Source organism: Protopterus annectens, chromosome 5.part0 (genome assembly GCF_019279795.1).
Source record: "Protopterus annectens isolate FY-2018-M chromosome 5.part0, PAN1.0, whole genome shotgun sequence".
Lineage (NCBI taxonomy): Eukaryota > Metazoa > Chordata > Ceratodontiformes > Protopteridae > Protopterus > Protopterus annectens.
In genome coordinates, this window is record NC_056735.1 from 1771360989 (window position 1) to 1771382920 (window position 21932).

Below are 21932 nucleotides of genomic sequence, written 5' to 3' on the forward strand. Positions count from 1 at the left end.
GAATCTAGATGCTCAAAATGTTTTTAAAGATATATTGTCTAAATACTAACTAATATAACTATAACTGTGTGTAGAACTAAGACAAAATAATATTAGTAGATTAATATCTATTCCATATATATGTGTTAAATGACGCACAATAAAAGTACAAATATTATGAATATATAAAAATATACATGTATATAAATAAATATATGAAAGTGAATATGATATTATTATTGTGTATATAAGAAAATATCTTGAGTATAAAAAATTATTTAAAACAAATGAAAATGCAAAAAATGAGTGTATTGCATATATATAGACGCCAGCAGTGCCAGTTGTTTTGTGGCTGGTCCAAAGATCAAAAATAAAATATATATATGGTGTATTTAAATATACGTTTACATTTGAAGAATTATAATTGAAAAATTATATATGAGACCAGATGAGAAGCTATAACATAAATACTATATGTGAAAACAAGCCCATTTAATAAGGCAGAGAGTTACATTATTTCAAAAAGCCTCATATACCATGTTATACTGAAAAAATCATATCATATGAAAAATAATAAAATCTTCATACTATGACAAAATAATATATATTAATGAAGCATTTCATAAAAAACATCTCTAGGACATATTTTGTGTATGAATTTAAAAACAAAAATCATAATGAAGTAGACCTTACAAATAGAATGATATGATGGAATACGAAGGGGTCCATTCCTTCCCAATATAAATTCCCTAAAGTAAAAATAATAATCAATTCAGTATTGCTTGAAGGACATATAGTAGAGGGGAAGGTATTAACATCCTAATAATTCATCTCTTTTAGTCAGGAATTCAGTTTGGGACACTGTGGGGTATCCTATTTAATGATATTTCCTATTTTTTAAGTGTGATCTAATACTAACATAGCTATTGAGACCAGGGTACTTGTGTGCTCTAATTCTAAATATCCACTCAAGCTCTAGATGTTCCAAGTCATTGAAATTGTCACCTTTTCTTATATTGGGTACCCTTTTCTGTAATACTTTGAAAACAAAAGTGTGATCTGGATGTTCAGAAATATGTTTAAAAAGTGCATTCTTGCTGTCTTTCTTTTTTATGGCATACAGATGTTCTTGTATCCTGTCCCTTAGCCTCCTAGTTGTCATGCCCACATAAAATGCAGGGCATGACCCACAAGTAACTAGATAAATAATATTGGTATCTTCACAATTTGCTGAGCATTTAATGACAACTTCCTGTGTTAGCTCAGGGTGTAGAAAAATCGTATCTTTCGATATCCATTTACAAGAGGTGCATCCTCCACATGGGATAGTGCCCTAGTGTCCCTTTTTGTAATTGTATCATTGAGCCTTTCATGACATAAAATTCTTTTTAAGTTAGGCATATTTTTATATGTAAAAGTAGCTCTATTACCTATCAGACTTTTTATTTCATCATCAGTGGTTAGTATTGACCAGTTTTTACTGATGATATCAGTGATGTAGTAGTTATCACTAGTATAACTGATGATACATCTTATTTGTTTATAATCTTGGATTTCCTCTTGTCTATTGCCAGCAAAATACTGATGCATGGCCCTCGGTTTATGGCACTCATTATTAACAAATTTTTGTTTTATGTATAATATGTCATCCTGCTTATATCCTCTATCTAAAAGAAGGGATTCAAGTTTGTCAAAATGAGTAATACGTTCACTACTGTCTTGGCATATTCTGTTGACTCTAGTGAATTGCCCTTTGATTATATTCGAGAAAATAAATCTAGGATGCATACTGTCATATGCTAATAGTGTGTTCTTCCAACACTCTTTTCTATAAAGAGAAGTAACTAACCTTCCTGTATTTACCTTTTTGATGTTTAGATCAAGGAAGTTAATACTTGAGTACGAGTGTTCAATGGAGAATCTAAGAAAATCTGTGGATTTTTCCAGATCTTTAATAAAGGCTACAAGCTCCTCAGGTCTTCCATCCCAAATGAGCAGTATATCATCCACAAATCTAAAATACGCCACTACTTTATGATATGCTGTATGTGTAAATAAACATGTTGTCTCCCATTTATATACCACCAAGTTGGCATATGAGTTGGCGCAGGGGGTGCCCATGGCTACCCCCCACTGTTGTAAATAATAGGAGTTGTTAAACATCATGGCGTTTTTCGTGAGTACTAGCTCTAATAAAGCATTAAGTAAAATTTGTTCACTGTTATTATAGATCTTCGAGACATTTAATATGTGTCTTATTGCCTCTAGGCCAAATTGGACTGTATTTTATATGTACTGTGGTACAAAAAACTTAAATATACTCTACTTAGCTAAAAATGAGCTGCCATTGACTAACGTGGTCATTTTCCAATAGAATGCGTATTAACTGCATGCATTTGAAAGAAATTTTTTTTTTTATTTATTTTAAATTTCCATTTCAATTTTTTGTAGCTTTGGAACCAATGTGATAAAATTAGCATACTTCATATCTTTAATTACTTGGAAACTCTTCTAAAAAGAGTTTTATTCTGTTATTTAGCATATAATTGTTTCTATTGTGTGCAAAATCCAAATAATTTTATTGACAAGTTCAACACCTTTAATCATTACTATGAGTGTTCTTCTGTTTTTCTAGGTCCAGCAAGCATTCGGCCAATGAAAAACATTACTGCAATAAATGGTTGGGATACTTATATTCATTGTCGTGTGATTGGTTATCCTTACTATTCAATCAAGTGGTACAAGAATTCCAATCTGCTGCCTTTCAATCATCGACAGGTTGCTTTTGAGAACAATGGAACATTGAAACTGTCCAAAGTCCAGAAGGATGAGGATGAAGGAGAGTATACCTGCCATGTTCAAGTCCAGCAACAACTTTCTACAAGTCAGAGTGTGCATGTGACAGTGAAAAGTATGTTATCAAAAATTCTAATAACTATTTTTCCATTTAGAGAATCTTTTAGTGTTTGTTTAACTCACTGCAGGTAGGGTTTTTGCCAACAGTACAGTACGACCATTTATTCTGATGGATGGCAACTCATGGTAAATCCGCATCCCCAAACACATACTACATGATTCTAGACTATGCACTGCTGATGTGCATTGATATGTAGGCCTAGGCAAGTATATCAATGTGGCAGAAAACAGTTTTATTGCATTGTGGATGGTGATGTGTTTTTCTGGTTTAGTCTGGCACACACAAGTGGAAAGTCTTGAATAGTATCAAGAGATGATACACGTGCTATTGCAGCCATTTTTACAAATGTATTAAGGTACCTTGATATCATGTTATGCAACTTCTGACATGGAAGAAGTAGACAAAGTAGGCTTCCCCAGTATTGTTCCAGAACATTAGATCTGGACATTTTTCAATTTGGTTTCCCCTTTCCAATTGGCCTTTTGACACTAAGTCCACTATCTGAAGTGAGGTCACAGTAGCTAGTGCAATAGCATAGCATAATGAGTCACATTTTATATTTGATATTGGCACTGTATCTCCTGAGGTTCAGTAATAAGAGTTTTAGGCTTAACATAAAAAGAACATTACAAAAAAAATTCATAAATGTGGGCCTGGCACCATAGTGCAGACAAAAGGACCCCGAACTGTGACACGGATGACTGGTGTTTGCTGAACTCACAAGATACTGTAGAACCTTGGCAGAGGAGAGGGAGAAGAATGTGGAGGCATAACCCTCTCAAATCTTCTTGGGGGTTGTGGGGTTTGCTTACACAAAGCAGTGTGATTTCAATGGTGGAAGCTGCAAAAATAACCACTCATGCCATACATGGAGGGGCAGACTTGGAGGAAATACCCCATTTGAAAAAGAGGGAGCATCTTCTACAGGTAGCCCATTACATGCCCCTTCTTGGCACTTTGCAGGGTAAGTGTACAGTTAAAGCCGAGGAGAAAATAACTAAAAATCCTTGAGCCACCTCTCTCACTCCCCTCTTCTCCAAGTGATGGGGAATGGATGGGCCAATTAACCTAAGAGGAAACTGGTGACTGACAGGAAGTGGGGCAATGAGTGGCAAAACAAAAATAAATACATAAATAAATTCATAAACACTGCTCAGTCAAGTTGTAAAATATCACAACAGCACAGCAGCAAAATATAATCAATTTAAATATGGAACTAGAGAGACTAGTTCAGAGCCAGAATTCAATGGATCTGTACTTTGAAACATTTAAAGGGAATGTTTTGTTGTGCTGCTATAAAGTATCTTCACATATTTTCCAGACTCAAAGAAAAACTTTACCTTCAAATTTTGCTACCTCTCAAATGCAACTATTTAGCTTGTACATATTTATGGTTGGCTATAAACTATATGTCAAAATTGTTTTCTGATCTTCCTCTACACGTATACTTATTTCACTTAAACACCGTAATTCAGTAGGATTATCAGTTCTACACCTCATATCCTCCAGCTCCTGTATTACTTGTATTGGAATTCTTAATCTCTTAATTCTGCTCAGTCGGGCACGAAAGGTTAGGTTTAAAGGGACATGAATGGCTAGTCTTTAAAAGTCTCTAGGGCCACTGGCCTAGTAACCTCCTATGATCCTGTGATCTGTAATATCCAATGATAAGTTCTGCAAATCACTTGACTGATGATTTAATGATCTCAGCTAAAATATAAAATACTTACTCTCATTTATTCTGTTAGAAAATATATCTTATCTTAATGTCAACCATTTCATGCGAGATCAATCCTCACTATCCAAACTGATAGCTTATAATTGGGGGGATCATTTCTATCTTTTATTTTTCTCTTCCTGTCTATATTAAATGTTTAGTCAGGATTTATTGATGAAAATGGAAGCTAGCACTCAGTACTCAATAAACTTTGCAATTTCTATCCATTTGTCTGTTCCAGTACTTCATTTTGAGAATACACCTCATTATTTAGAGAATTGTATTATCACTTTTCTCATGTTAATTTTCCTATAATAATCCAGTCCTTTAAAGAAAGTATGTTAAAGTTAATGTGAAGAACAATGGACCTACACAATAAATACAATGATCTTCCAAACCTTTCAGCAGCAATAGTAACAAAAAATTATCATCTCGTTTTGTAACAAAAGTTCACAAAGCAAACATTATTTCCATTACACATGTGAAAGCTGGCAAGATAAAACAGTGATGAATTTGTTGGACAGTGAAAGGAAAGTAGGCATAACATGTATAAAATGACAGAATAATAACAATAATCCAAATATAACATAACTGTGCAGTATGAAAACATCTGGGGCATGTACTGCATCACATTCACCTGAGAGGAGAAGGAGACCATGCCCCAGGATTCCCACTCCTCTTTTCTTGATATACTGGAAAATATTAGGGTTCAACCAAACACCCTAATAATGGGCAATTTCATCTACCCCACCATTAACTAGGAAAACTACTCACGTACCAACTCCTTCGCTCAATGCTTTCTGGAATTCATAAATTCCAATGCCTTGGATCAACTTATCCACACCCCCACCAGGGGCAACAATATCCTAGACCTAGTCATTACCAACATGAATAACCCATGTTCCATGCCTGAAGTCAACTCCTCATTGGTCAGATCCGACCATAAGCTAATCACCCTAGATATCCGCATCCCACCCCCACCAACCATAAAGGAAACCAAGGTAAAAAATGTCATGCTTCTTAAAACAGAAGTCGCATACTTCATGATACCCATGCAGATGGATAATACAGTTATGACTGCTGAATCCTACAAAAATGCACTCTATAAGCACTTACACGAGTGCATGGATCATGCTATCCCAAACAGAAGCAAGACACTATCCTCAAAAAGAAGGAAGCCAATCTGGTGGTCCCCTGCCGTAAACAAACTCTACAACAGAAGGAAGAAACTGTTGCAAAAGAGAGTAAAATCCCATAAGTGGAGGACCTCCATGGTCAGCCTCAGTAAGAAGCTGAGATCCCTTATAAGATCCTCCAAAGCTAGCTATGAAAAGAAAATTGCCAATGATTCTAAGGGCAACCACAAAGCATTCTGTATCTATGTCAAGAATCTCAATGGCAACACCCAGATCTGTTCTGACTTACAGCACAATGACATGAAAATTATAGAACCAACTGATATTGCCAACATCCTGGCAGATAGGTTCAGTGCTAACTTTACCCCCCTCTCACCCCCTAAAGGGCCCATATCTATACAGGAAGAATGCAGAGTCCCTGTAATCTAATATATGCAGGTAAAAGCTGCACTCTCTAAAACCAAAAACTCAGCATCCATGGGATCGGACAAGATCCCAGGCTGCATTTTACACGAACTTCAGAACAAAATGGCTCCCCACCTAAGCACCATGTTCAATCATAGTCTCACATCAGGCTTTGCACCCACTGAATGGTGCACAGTGACAGTTATCCCATGCCATAAAGGGGGAGCTACCACTGATCCTGGGAATTATCTCCCTATTAGCCTGACGAGCCTGGTCTGCAAGGCCATGGAACGTATCTTCATGGAACTCATAAGCAAAGACATTGGTAACCTTCAAACTCTGGACCCCACCCAGTTTGGGTTTGTGAAAGGCAGATCATACCTTCTGAACCTGATCGACTTCTTTGAGGCAGTCAGCAAAGACGTAGAGGAGGGTACGGTGGTTCACACAGCCTTTCTTGACCTCGCCAAGGCTTTCAACTCTATCCCCCATTCTGGAATTATAGCTAAACTCACTAAACTAGGTATACATCCCTGCATCACAAGATGGGTTGCCAACTGGCTCACTGATAGAACCCACACTGTAAATGTTGCAAACTCCAAATCTGACTTCAAACCAATGACAAGAGGAGTACCACAGGGTTCAGTTCTGGGACCTCTGTTGTTTGGTATCTACTTCTCTGAAGTACAGGCTAACACAGAAGACCTTTGGCTAACAAAGTTCACAGATGACTGCAAACTAGGAGTCATAGTCGAGTCCCCAAATGATGTGGACATCCCACAGAAGGGCCTCACTGAGACAGATGCCTGGTGTCAGAGGCATGACCTCAAGCTCAATGCCAAAAAGTGCATTGTCATCCCCTATGGTAAAAACTCTGTACCCATGAACTACCACATAAATGGCAGTCTACTTCATGCCAAATGTGTGATAAGAGACCTTGGGACCCAGGTGGACAGTAATCTCTCCTTTGATAATCACATCGCCACAGTAGTCAGGAAATCCTTCTATGCAGCACACCACATCACAAAAGGGTTTTCATCCAGGAAAAAAGAGATCATTGTTCTCCTCTATTCTGCATTCATTAGACCCATTATAGAGTACAATAACCCTTTTGGAATGTACCTCACAAGACATCTGCAGCAGCTGGAAAGGCCACAGAAGTACCTCACCAAGAGGATTACTGGCCTCAAACAGATGCCCTACACTGACCATCTCAAAAAACTCCAGCTTTACTCTGTAGCATATCACCTACTCCGAGGAAATCTCTGCCTAGCATATAAAGCTATGTTAAACCCAGAGCTGTTGGACATGCTATACCTAATGAAATCCCAATCCCTCCTAGCTACATGCTCTAGGGACCTAAACCTTGTCACCACAATAAACATGACATGCTGGAGGGATAGATTCCTGTCCCAGAGACTTCCTATACTCTGGAACAAGCTACCCATCTATGTCAAACAAAGTTCCTCATTAATAAACAAATATAGACGAAAAGCCACCAGCTAGACGATAAATATTGTTTAATAACAAACAAAACTTGTACAGCTAAAACGTACTTCGAACAAACTAGCGACAAACTTAAAATGCCAAATAAAAACACTTAAAAAACAAGAATAGAATTCAATGTGAGCGCTTTCGTTTAAATATTTTAAACTTCCTCAGACAAAAAACATCTATTACATCACTTCCTTTTATAACCTTCACAGAAAATTGCGCCAAGATCAAATTCAAATTGGAGCATGCTCAGTAACTAAAAAATGGGAAATAGAATTTCTAAATACAATTCAAGGAATGCTTAAACAACAGCAATTGAATACTAAAAGGACAATAATAATACATTATATTATATAAAATTTAAAACTAATAATTTAGATCATTCTTTTATATAAATCATGAAATCACAACTTCTCCAACCCTTAACATTTATAAATTATTAAATATTAAATATTAAATAATAAAATGTCACAACTAATATATTCCATATAGTAAATTATCATATAACATATATTATTATTACATAGCTTCCTCCATATACACTCAAAATTATTAAAATACTTAAAATCAAATATTAAATTAATCTTGAATTTTATTACGAGTCAGTGCTTTTAATTTTAAAATTGGCCCTATAGAACTTCTTTCATTTAAGCCTGGCATACAATCAGCTTGTAATTTAATTTGCCAGGTAAGTTCTCTTTCTTCTAAAATTAAGTTCCACGGGGTTCTTTCTTCTATTTCCACTTGATCTATTACCATATAATTAAAATTATGATTATTACATTCATTTATATGTTTTGCTAGCGCGTTGTTTAATTTTTTATTTTTTATGGCATATTCATGCTCATAAATTCTCTGAGTGAATGTTCTCTCAGTTTTTCCTACATAAAAGGAGAAACAAGAATTACAACTTGCAAGGTAGACAACTGCTTTAGATTTACAGTTAAACTTCTTAGCTTAAATGAAAGAAGTTCTATAGGGCCAATTTTAAAATTAAAAGCATTGACTTGTAATAAAATTCAAGATTAATTTAATATTTGATTTTAAGTATTTTAATAATTTTGAGTGTATATGGAGGAAGCTATGTAATAATAATATATGTTATATGATAATTTACTATATGGAATATATTAGTTGTGACATTTTATTATTTAATATTTAATATTTAATAATTTATAAATGTTAAGGGTTGGAGAAGTTGTGATTTCATGATTTATATAAAAAGAATGATCTAAATTATTAGTTTTAAATTTTTATATAATATAATGTATTATTATTGTCTTTTTAGTATTCAATTGCTGTTGTTTAAGCATTCCTTGAATTGTATTTAGAAATTCTATTTCCCATTTTTTAGTTACTGAGCATGCTCCAATTTGAATTTGATTTTGGCGCAATTTTCTGTGAAGGTTATAAAAGGAAGTGATGTAATAGATGTTTTTTGTCTGAGGAAGTTTAAAATATTTAAACGAAAGCGCTCACATTGAATTCTATTCTTGTTTTTTAAGTGTTTTTATTTGGCGTTTTAAGTTTGTCGCAAGTTTGTTCGAAGTACGTTTTAGCTGTACAAGTTTTGTTTGTTATTAAACAATATTTATCATCTAGCTGGTGGCTTTTCATCTATATTTGTTTATTAGTTTGGTTGTTGCTTATCATGTCTAAAGTTCCTCATTAGCACTCTTCAAGAAAAATCTTGATGAGTGGATGGGAAATAGGAAATACACCCCGAGGATCACTTCTGTGGCTCTGCTCGACAGGGGCACAAGAAATTAACTTTCTTGGGTGGCGTACGCCAGGGAACCTTGTTGGCTAGGCTTACTTAGGCCCTTGGGCCGATAGCCTAGTACCTGCTTATGAACCTATGAAGCTGTGAGACAAAATAGCTACTGGTCTGCAGTTTGACTACACTTAGCATTCCATCTCACCTCCTGTCCCATCTTTCCCTCTCACCTCTTTTACACCCATCCCATGACCTCTTGAAGGCATCGCTGGATTCCATTTCAATTACCTGCCACATGAGCTCACAACCCTCTCTAAGATGATTGTTTTTTTTTTCTCATCCAAAGAGTACTTCTTTTCTATCTTCTGTCTGTTAATGTATCACCTTTCTTGCTCATAACAACTCATGCTCTTCTCCCTGACTTGATTTTATGCACCCATATGATACTTCTCTGTATCTTCCAGTGTCAGATGAGAAGAGCTCATTTTTTGTATTATCTGGTTTTAGAATTACCTGTCAAAATGCACCCTTCAATTGGAATTTCTCAAAATCCTACCAGCTGCATGATATCCTTTCAAAAACTTAAACTGGGGCTTGACCAAGGCTCACTACTAGAAAAACAAAAAAGATTTTTCTTTGGTATTAATAAATCTTTTTTCTTCAGACAAAGTTATACCACTCTACCCTTAAACTAATATAACTCAATTCAGGGTTGTGCAACCGTGAAGCAAGTTAAAAATACCTGTTATTGCCTATTCAACTAAATTGATCTGATTTTCTGAGTTCCAATGAAATGCAATCTACAGACGCTTAGAAAGTAACTGCATCACTGTGTTCTTAAGAAATGTATGTTCAGAGATTAAGAATACCAAAATATGAATATAAAAACTATATAAAGAAAATGGGAATCCTGTAAGACAAAAAGAGTGAAGTTGCAGCCTTCCTTATTCTGATGCTTCATAGAATAAAAACATTTAAGTATCTCCGTATTATATACATGAAGTTTACCTTAAACATGTGTATGCAGAGAGTTGTTGACATAATTCACCACCTTTCAATTACCAGAAAACTCAGTAGACAGTGATTGAATTTTAATTTTTCAGACAGCTGCCTGATTGAAAATGGCAGCTGAGAGACGAAATATTCAGTCAGTGAGAAGATGAACTCGCTCATAATGGTGGCTGCTTCAATAAGGCAAGGTCCACTCCCGTGGGATACAGTGGTATTGAAGCATATTATAATAAGCACGGTCTAGGGAGGATAGCTCCTTGCACATCCCATACACATTGAGGGCTGCTGTTGTGTTTGCTCTTTTATGATTATGCCACTGTAGTATTATGAGACAACAGAAAAGATCATGTGTATCTGATCTTACTGTTCTCTTACAGTGAACATCTTGGTTTGCAATATTCTAATTTTACTGTAGTAATATTGATTCCTGCCAGCTTAGTATATCTTTTACTGCAAGTTTAGATGGTATTTATGCAATTTTGTGTTGTGACACAATCTGAATGAAAGTCAGCAAAGTGGCAGTTAGATGTCCGTTTTATCTTGCAACACTGACTTGTTTATAATCAAGTTATATACTCAAACAACTTATTCATATGCATTGACAGAAAATTAAGTAATCGTTTTGCCCAAAAGCAACACACTTTGACAGTGATGTAACTTCCAGCATAAACAGAGTACAACAGGATGACAGGTTATTCAATGGCTACCTGCATGTGTTCCACGGTGTGATAGTTATTAAAATGTGATTCTTGATCAGTGACTTCTAACAAATTATTTATTTATTTGTTTTATATTCTGTAACTTATATTCCAAAATGTGACATGTAAAGGTATGATTGCATGCACTAATTCATAAGAAATGTGCTGAATAAGAAAGAAAATCATAAACAAATGTACCAGTACCTCATATTCTTAGAAGTAGTATTTGTGCATTTCTAGAAAAACAGAAGTGGTATTCCTGTACCTCTAGAAAAATAAAAAACGCCAATTCCAATTGGTTAGATAAAAATAAGGTTATCCTTCAATATATCTATTACTTAGAATTTTAGTTAAGCATCATCATTAGCTAATAGTATAGAAATATTAAATAAAATGTATACCATAAAATGATCATGCATACTTTCTTACATTGCATAGTTTTCACTCAAGTGGTCATAATTTTTCTTAACCAATAATTTTCATACGCATTTTAAAAGTTATATCCTTAGGATAGGGAATATATTCTAACAAATCTTAAATCTGCTGCAGGCTTAGACTTCCATTCATTGCTGAAATGATATACTACCATTTATGTTTATAAATTTATGCTGCACTATCACAACTGATTTGACCAAGTGCTAATCACAGCTGAATATAGCCCACTGGCATACCTTTTAATCTCCTAGCACAAGAAATCTGGACCACGACTAAAATAATGGGGGGATAAAAGCCCCAAAATAGGAAGAGATTTTAAATATTGCTCTTATAAATGTAGAATGTTGCTAGAAAAGCAGGATTTCTGTTATCATGCATATTTGCTGAAGGATATGAACTCTGAAAGCCAAATATATGTCAATATTTAGTAACTTCAGGCCACAGGATATGCCAGAAAACCACAAATTTTATGAGGAATAGACCAAAAATATGAGGAAAACTCTGGGCATTCTGAGAAAATTTGGACAGTTGACAGCTATGCCACTAATACATTTAACTAAAACATTTATAAAGCAAATCATGTTCAGACTGGAGACCGTAAAATGGAATATTGATAAGTTTTTGATTCCCAAAATATTGTATGTGGAAATTTAAACTTTGGCTAACATACTTGGCTTAAGTTATATATGAATGAAGTTTGGATGTGACATGATATATTCACTCCATGAATCTTGCACCTTAAGTTATACATGAATGAAGTCTGGGTGTGACACAATTAATTCTCTATATGAATCTTGCACTGGCTCATTTGCTTTCTAATTCTCCCACTTTGCATTTCTTAACTACTATCTAAAATCTTTGATTTTTCCATTCACTCTTCTGACTAAGGACTTGTGTTTCAGAAAGTAATTGCTTACTATTTAAAAATGCATTTTAAAATTATATTGTATTTTTAATTATCCCACTATGTTTCATGACACCCAGTACAATTCATTAAGTTATTATCAGTTCCTTTGCTGACATGGTCAATCCTCATGCTATTTCAACATGAATAAAACTGACATATAAGCAGGAATCGGCATGTAAATGTTATCACTATCTCCACAACTGCATAACTGGCATCTGTGTGTAACCCTGGCAACTGAGAAGTGATGGTTTGACAGACATATTCAATCAAACTCTCTATTAACAGTTATCACTGTAGTATCTTCCTGAGTCTGTATGTATCCAAACAAAACAGAATTGTTTCACTGAAAAGTACCATATAGAAAAAGCATGTAAACATTTTCATTTTAAACAGTTTATTGAAATTGAGTGTAGCTAGTTATGTGCTAAAAGTGTGTATATATGCAACATGTGTTAGACAATGTTTCTGGAGAAGAGAGTGATAATTGATTAAGTCTTCTATAAATTATGCAAGAGCTGTAAGTCTTTTGGAAAAGAACAGGCCGCCACACATCATAGGAGATATTGCACTGCAGCATTGCTTGCTTGTAAAAGTAACCTGCAAATAAAGACAGAGAACAGTAGCAACTACTGTAAATCACTTCTCTTTTTATGTTATAATTTCAGTTCCACCTTATATCCAGCCTTTTGAGTTTCCAAGGTTCTCCATTGGTCAACGAGTCTTCATTCCATGTGTCGTAATCTCAGGGGACTTGCCTATTACAATCACCTGGCAGAAGGACAGGAAACCAATACCAGCAAGCCTCAATGTCACCATTGACAACATTGACTTCACCAGCTCCTTACGGATATCCAATCTCTCTCTGATGCACAATGGGAATTATACTTGCATTGCCAGGAATGATGCAGCAGCTGTGGAGCACCAAAGTCAATTAATTGTGCGAGGTACGTAGACACAAAGACCAAATAAATAAATACCACCTAGGATCTCCCCAGAAAGGAGGCCACTACCCTAGTGGGACTAACCTGGTTAACAAAAGGTTAAATTAAAAAAAAAATAATGATTCAATTAAATGGGCATTTTAAAGATGATTAACACAATTCATTTTAATTTTGTCAATCACTTTTAACATTAGCATTTTCTCCTTACTTTATTTTCATGGAAATAATGTTCATATCAAAGTTTATCAATTCAGAATTGCAGAATTCTGAGATCGAATATCCAAAATTACTGCACATTTAATGTTATCTCTGATTTGTAGTAACTTGAAGGTAGAGGTTTGTGTGGGGAAATCCCCACAGACAAACACTTGTCAAAAAGTTAATTTCAATCCTGTTCTATTTCTTGGTTTTAGAATTTCACTCAGAATTCCAGAATGAGAAAGGAGTACTATATCATTCTGCGAGATATATTCTACAGTAGCATTTTTTTACATCTGTCGATATTCATTTTGACATATCCAGTTAAAACAGAATGAGCCTTATCTGTCAGTTCACCCCATTAATGTGTATGACCATGAAAGATAAATTCTTTTTTCTTATTCCCCTCACTATTCCAATGTGTATTTTATCATATACCTCTAAAACTACTTTGAACCTCACACAACATAATGGGTAATAAAAGTCTGGAAAGTAACATTTAATTACTTCTGCATGGTCTCATTTTTACTCACTTGCTGTTATCTGGACATCATCTCAATGATCAGTTTTGAAGAAATTGAGCTTGCAGTATAGAAATGAATTTTGTTTGACATTAGCAATGTAAGAGCTGCAGAACTTGTCAGGGGAAGCAAATCAAGGATACAGAAATGTACAGGTATATTTCATTGGACTGCAAAACATTTTGCCTAGAATTCTGTAAATATTCCACATGGGTAAAAATCAAGAATTAAGGAAGCAGTGTCATGTTAAAGAGAGGACAATGAAAATTAGTGGATTAAATAAACACCAGTCTGTTGGAGGCACATATACCCACACACACACACATTGTTCAGAGAGGAGGCAAAGAGGTCTAGATGAGGAACTCTCTATAGATGGGTCAAATCATGGATGACCCTCTGATTAAGCTTCCATTTATGAGGGTCTGCCTTTGACCTGCTCATCTTGTCTTCCACATAATTTTGCTCTGATAGGATGTTGGATGCCTGTAGAGTGAGATTGTGCTGTAATGCTATATCACGACTTTACATGGCTAGTCTGCAAAGAGGGTATGACCTAGTTCCTCTTGCTTGTTGAAGTATCACATGATTTTGGTATTGACTGTTACAACTTGAAGAAGTCCAGTGGACCAAAGATGATTCAGAGAGCTGAGTGCCTTGATCACAACAAACATCTCTTTTATATTTATGTGACTGCATCTGTTCTTGGTGTCTCAAACATTTTACACTTTTTTACTAACTAAAACTGCTCCTCAAGCAAAGTCTGAGGTGTCTGTGATAAATGACTGCTTTGGAGTAGGGGATGGAGGAGATCTGGGTTTATGGTAATTTGGTGTCTCCACCAAGTGATTTCTCTTTTGAAAAACCCAGAACTAGGGCTTGAAATGATAATGGGTATTGGTTGTGGAACCAAAGAGATATCAAATACCACTGTATTTTTCTAATATGGAGCGTTACCAGTGGTATCAAGAGAACTATAGATGCCACGAGGCCCAAAATCCTGAGGTAGTCCCTTGCAGTGACCGAAGTCTGAGTAGAAAACCATAGATCTATTTTTTCCTGTGGAAGAAAAGCTCTTTGAATGCAAATGTCTAGCAAGCACCACGGGAACACAATCATGCATGATAGATTCAAAAAAGGCTTTTGAATGTTCTCTTGGAATCTCAGTTTGTGCAATAGATTACTCACTCAAGTGAGAGATACCTGACACTTTGAAAAAGACTCTGCAAAGATACCCTGTAGCCTGTAATGAACTATAACTGGAGCTAGACACCTTGTTAACAGCCTTGGTGCAGTGGATAGTTCAAAGAGTAAGGCAGGGAATAGATCATGTGATCCAGACAAATAAAACCTTAAGAAACACCTGAGGTTTGGATGAACAGGGATGTGATGATAAGCATCTTTTACATCTAGTGTTACCAGGAAACTTACATGAGGAAGAAGGTATAAGAGGTTATGAAGTGACAGGATTTTGAACATGGGTACCATCATACATTGGTTTATGAAAGATAAATCCAGAAATAGTATCCAAGGATTTTCTTTCTTTGGCACTAAAAACATCCTTGGGAAAAAAATAAACTTTCCCAGTCTGGGAAGGGGAACTGGCACTCCCTGAAACAACATGTGTTGAATGACAGGGGCAAATAGAGGGATCTGATCTGGTAATTGAGGAATTACCCTCCTGAAAAGTAGGACTTTTCTCCCATTGCCATCTGTAACCTTGATCTTTAGATCCCATTTTTCTGAAACTATTTGTTGCCAAAGAGAGAAGTGAAGATTCAGACATTCTGGAAAGGAGAAGGTTCTGCCAAGTTGTCAGTGGTGGGGTAGGGGACAAGGTCCTTCAAAAACGTATTCTGATTTGTTGAATTTTTATTGGTTTGGGGGGGATCCTTTAATCTTGTTGGAACGTCCCTTGGCTTTTCTTCTTAATGTCTGTTTACCAGCCTTTTGCTGAGACTGTTTGTTTCCTTTCTTGCCAAAAATGGATGAATGTTTAGAGAGTTCCTTAAAAAATTTGGTAAAGGAGGGTTGAGAAATCTTCAAGATTCCCTGTATCAGCTTACTCCTCTCATCACACTTTTTCATAACTCCTGCAGCAGGGGGCCAAAACCTAAATCTCTGTCCAGAGGCAGATTTAAAATATCACTTTTTCGCATCTTCTGGGATGTTCTGAGAATGCAACCATGCACAGTTCTTCAGGTTAGTACCCAGTGGTCATAACCCTGGAAGACGTATCAACAGAATCGTATGCACACCTTAACTAATGAGTTGTGATTGTAAAATGGAAGAAATTAAATGATATAAAGCAGATTTTTCATTATAAAATGAAACTGTAGTCAAAATATTCTTCATACTTTCACAATTAGGCAGAATACACTAACATATGAGCTTGACTATTCAAAATTCTGAAAATTAAAGTTGCAGAAGCATACATTTGTTTTCAGTACTTATCAACTGGTTTCTGATCCTTATCAGAAAGTGTAGGATTTTTATTCGCTAAATGTTTTGTTGCAGTAGGATTTACTAAAACTGTAGCTGCTGGGTCAGGTTTGGGATTAGTGTATAAAAACTTGAAAGGCTGAGGAACTTTATACAATCTCTCTGCCTTTTTAGGGGCAGCAGGCTGAATGTCAAGAAAATGTCAAGCAGTGCCACATACATATCCTCTAAAGCTGACAGCACTGGTGGAATAAGAGAAAGTTCTGGAAATTCCATTTGAAACAGCTCATGGAATTTTCTGAGGGATTGGGAAACTTCAGTGTTCTCCACTGAAAACAGTGGCTATTTTGGAAATAGTTACAGAGAAGAGAAACCTCCACAAGGAGAATTAGGTACTGTGGTCTCCTCTTTGTCTGAATCAAAATTCTGAGGAGAAAACTCTGCATCTGTCCCTTCATCTTCTTGTCAAGATTCAAAATATTGAATCTCTTCAGGGAAAAGGCATCCCTTTTTATTTTACCAGGAAACACCTTATAAGATGGGCCAGTTGATTGAATTAAACCCTGAACCAGATCTACTAAACTACTCCTTTCTAGAGAAATTTGAGTGGGAACACATACATGTTTAGTTTTCCTGGCAGCAAAAATGGGGCCAATAGAGTTATTAATGGTAGAAGCCGCTTCTCCAGGGATGAGCACAACATTCTGATTAAACAGGAAAGCCTTCTCTGTTCCCTCTCACAAGACCAGCAAGATTGGCTCTCCCTTGCCCACTGAGGGACCCCAACAGCTGCAAAGGACGTGGCTAATCTTCAGTCCATATTGGTGCTATACCAGAGGGAGCTGGGGTAAAAGATGAGTGGTTGGAGGAACCAGCTTTGGCTACAGTAGAGTCACCCACCTGTGGATGAGGCAAATTGCTAGCCTGCTGTGGTGGCAAAGGCTATTGTTCATCGTGTTTCACTGTTGCAGTCATTACTCTTGGGTAATCCTGCTGGCAGGCTACCCTCAGTCGGCCAGAATTCCAAAGTCTAGGTCCAGCGTCGGTTGCTGTCACCTCTTCCCTGACGTCAGTGCGCCAGGGGTATAAAAGATGCACCCAACGCCATTTTCTTCAGTCTTTCTTGCCGTGCGGTGCCCTAAGCAAAAGCAGTTCACAAGTGCCGGTCGACAGACTCCTGAGATTTTCAAATCTGAATTTCAGAACCAAAGTCTTCATTAAAGCTAAGTACCCCATTGGGGAAACTTTTTTCTTGCTCCAGACCGATGTCAGAAAAAGTTAACAATTGTATTTCTTGTGGGAAGCAAATACCTCATAAGGATTTTCACTCTTACTGTATTCCTTGCCTAGGCCCTGATCACAATGTTGCTAGCTGCCGGTTTTGTGCTAGATTTAACCAACGCACTATCAAGCGTCAGTTCGATTTTGCATTTCATTACTTTGGCCGAAGATTTAATTATATAATGCTGTTGGACCAGCCGACAACTGGAGTTTACAAAAAACGTAAGGACAAGGAAAAGGATAGGCATCTGAGGTCCAAAACCGACGAAGCCTCTGCTAGGCCAGTCGCTGGTTCGCCGGTTCTCAGTGAGGCGCTTTCGCAGCCCCTGGTGCCTGCTACCTCAGAGCCACAGGCCGCTTCTGACTCCCACGTGGAGCTGACTGGGCCTCTGGAAACTCAAGGTATTGGACACTCGGAAATCATTCCCTCAGATGGGTCCGGAGCCGCTGAGCAGGCATCGGCTTCTGAGGGTGTCTTCAGACCTACACAACTATATATTAAGCCATCTTCAGCTTCAAAGACAAAGACTAAAGCAGCTCTAAAGACAAAGAAACAAGTACAGCATTCTCCTTCTCAGACTTCCATGCCTAAAAAACAGATGCTCAAAATGGCCGAAGACCTAATTAGTTTGATCAGGTGTTCCCATCCCCCTCCTGATAAGAGGCCTAGGCAAGAGACAGAGTACGATTCTTCTGATCAGGTTTCTATTTCCTCTGATTCCTCTTCTGAACAGTATTACTCTATGCTTCCCTATGAGGACTCTGATGTTGAAGAATCCATTCCTTCAGCCTCTCCTCCTGAGGATTACTCTTTTGGAGAAACCCTGCATACCATGAGGGAGCATTTCCACTGAGAGAGCCAAGATTATTCTGAATCTAAGAAAATGCTCAGAGACTTTCTGCTACTTCCTCAGCACAGACCCCTTGCTATTCCACCTGTCCTGGATATTGTATATGATGTATTTTCAGAGTCCGGCCTGTCCCCTGACTCTTTACCCCCTGCACCTGCTATGCCAGACAGGTACTACAGGGTCCCGGATTCTCATAAATTCCTATATAAAAACCCCACTGCTGACCCAGAAACTATATCTCAGGGTACCAAATGGGTTAAAGCTTCCACTGCAAAAAAACCCTGTCCCCTCTGATAGGGATTCTAGGGCTCAAGACAGATGGGGGAAAAAAGTCTACACTTCTGCTACCCTGGCTGTAAGGGCTTTAAATTGTCAGTTTCATATACTTAAATATCAGCAATATTTAATGTCACTGCTTAAACAGAAATTGTTGACAAATACTGAAAGTTCGGAGAACAAGGAATTGCAGAATTTATTGCATGCAACTGAGCAAGTGGGAAAGCATACTTTGCAATGTGGTTATAATTCACTGGAGGCCTCTTGCAGGGCCGCTGTTACAGGTTCTGTTATTAGAAGGCATGCTTGGTTAAAGGAACAGAATCTGCCTGATCATGTTAAAGCAAAATTATTAGATGCATGATACTTTGTTTGGTACTAAAGCAGAAGAGGTGTTGAAAAAAATGGAGGATAAAGCAAAATCCATGCAGACAGTCAAGGATTTCTTACAGCCACCCAGGTTTAGCAGGAACTGGCCCTCAAAAAAATTGGTCCTTTCCAGTGTCAGACAGACCACAAAGAGGCAGATACAGGGATCCCAGAGGCAGATCTCAGCCCAAAGGCTCATACAGGCCTAAACAATGGGGTGCTCCTACCTCCAAAAGCAGAGAAGACAAATTACAACCTTACAGGAAACAGTCCCAATGACTTTCCTCTACCACATCCAAGCACTTTTCTTTTGGCAGCCCCCTTAGGGGGAAAACTAGCACTTTTTTCATCAAATTGGCAAATGGTTACCCAAGACAAATGGGTCCTGAACATAGTGTCCCAAGGCTACAGGTTCCATTTTCACACCCTACGAAGGTCAAAAGGTATGCCAGACCTGCCACACAATCAATGGGCAGAGGCACAAAAATATGACATGAGGGCCATTCAGCAAGTACCACAACAAGAACAGGGGCAAGGATTTTACTCCAGACTTTTTCTAGTACCCAGAAAGGACAAAACCTGGAGACCAATACTGGACCTGTCAATTTTAAATATGTTTCTGGAAGTTCCAAAATTCAAAATGTTGACTCTACAGCAGCTACTGCCCATGCTGGGCAAGAAGGCTTGGCTCGTAACTTTGGACCTAAAAGAGGCATACCTGCATGTCCCAGTCAGACAATCTTGCAGAAGATACCTCAGATTCATAGCTGACTCAATGCACTACCAATTCTCTGCACTGCCCTTTGGCTTATCTACTGCGCCCAGGGTCTTCACAAAATGCCTGGCACCAGTAATTGCGTTTTGCATACAAAAAGGAATTCAAATATATCCCTACTTGGACGACTGCCTAATTCAAGCAGAGAACAAAGACATTCTTCTGAAGCATCTGGCGTTTGTAAAAAGATTACTAATTGGCCTAAGGTACACAGTAAACGAAAATAAATCAAAACTAGTGCCCTCTCAAGAGATAATATTCCTGGGTGCAAGCTTAAATACAACTGCCCAGATGGCTTATTTCGCGCCAGACAAACAAAAGCATCTGACTACTTACTTCAAGAAATTGGCAACAAAAACCCACTTATCTGCAAGGAAAATCCTGCAGGCCTTGGGTTTCATGGCATCTTGCATTCTACTAATTCCATATGCCAGACTGCACATGAGGAATCTACAATGGTACCTAAAAAGTGTTTGGACTCAGCATTGCCACAGCCTGGAGACAGTAATTGCACTCATTCCCTGCCTGCAACAGGAGTTTCGATAGTGGGCAGAAGCCTATCACCACAACAAGGGTCTGCCATTCAGTTTACCCACAGCCAGACAGGCACTGACTACAGATGCATCAGATTATGCCTGGGGACCCATATGGCAGGAAAATGTATTCAGGGCACATGTCCTGCAAACCAGATGCATCTTCACATCGATCAAAAAGAGATGCTAGCTGTTCAAAATGCCCTGACAGCTTTCAAAGACCTGCTTCATCCAGGACAGTTACTGATAGACAGGCAACACTACGGTCATGTGGTACATAAACAAGCAGGGAGGTACACATTCCTACTCCCTCTGCAGACAAGCAATGACCTTATGGGATGCAGCATTGGCTTTTCAAATACACCTGCAAGCACAATTCCTGCCAGGAAAAACAAATACTCCGGCAGACGAACTAAGCAGAAACCTCATGGATCCCCATGAATGGAAACTGGATCCACAAGTCTTCAGCATGATAATAAGGAAATGGGGATGCCCATACATAGATCTATTTGCCTCCCCTCACAACTGCCAATTGCAGAGATTTTGCACAAGGATTTATCACAAGCAAGCTTGGAAAGTGGATGCCCTTTCCTTCAACTGGAAAAATCTAACGGTATATGCTTTTCCCCCACTGCCTCTCCTTCCCAGGGTACTCCTAAAGGTCAGACAAGAGAAGCCAAAAATGATACTGATTGCACCAGACTGGCCACGCCAGCACTGGTACCCAATCCTAAAGAGCTTATCTCAAGGTCCAGCATGGATATTACCTCAAACTTCTCACTTGCTGACTCAACAAAACAATCAGATCCTGCACAGCCAACTCAGGACCCTAAATCTAGCAGCATGGCAGATAATGTAGCCATCCAGAATGCTCCTCTTTCAAAAGCTGTTATGGATGTTATCTTGGAGGACAGGAGGCCCAGCACCAGAAAATCTTATGCAGAAAAATGGAAGAGATTCTGTGCTTGGAACCAGGAACAAGGCATTGACATGTGTGTACCAAATATCCCTCAGATTTTACAATACCTAACTGAGATGCTGAACAAAGGCCTTTCCTTCTCATCAATTAAGATTCATGCCTCTGCCATTTCAGCCCATTACAATACGGAACCACCTATCTTTTCTCATCCTTTAATAAGGCAGTACCTCAGAGGGGCCAAAAACATTAGGCCTCCAAGGATAGCACCAATTCCGGCCTGGGACCTGAATTATATTTTGGAAAAACTCACACTACCTCCTTTTGAGCCAGCATCAACAGCAGATATAAAATTCTTATCCTGGAAAACAGCTCTGCTCCTAGCAATAACCTCTGCAAGGCGGGTCTCAGAGTTA

General features: G+C 37.7%; 1 protein-coding gene across 2 annotated transcripts in view; it reads left to right on the plus strand.

Annotated features, from left to right (window-relative positions):
- Nucleotides 1–21932, plus strand: part of DSCAM (DS cell adhesion molecule) — a 3720739-nt gene that overhangs the window by 2141351 nt on the left and 1557456 nt on the right. For both annotated transcript variants that reach the window (XM_044071570.1, XM_044071571.1), the window contains 2 exons: nt 2615–2890; nt 13082–13360. In XM_044071570.1, the coding sequence (XP_043927505.1) occupies nt 2615–2890; nt 13082–13360 (555 nt within the window). The remainder of the gene's footprint in view (nt 1–2614; nt 2891–13081; nt 13361–21932) is intronic.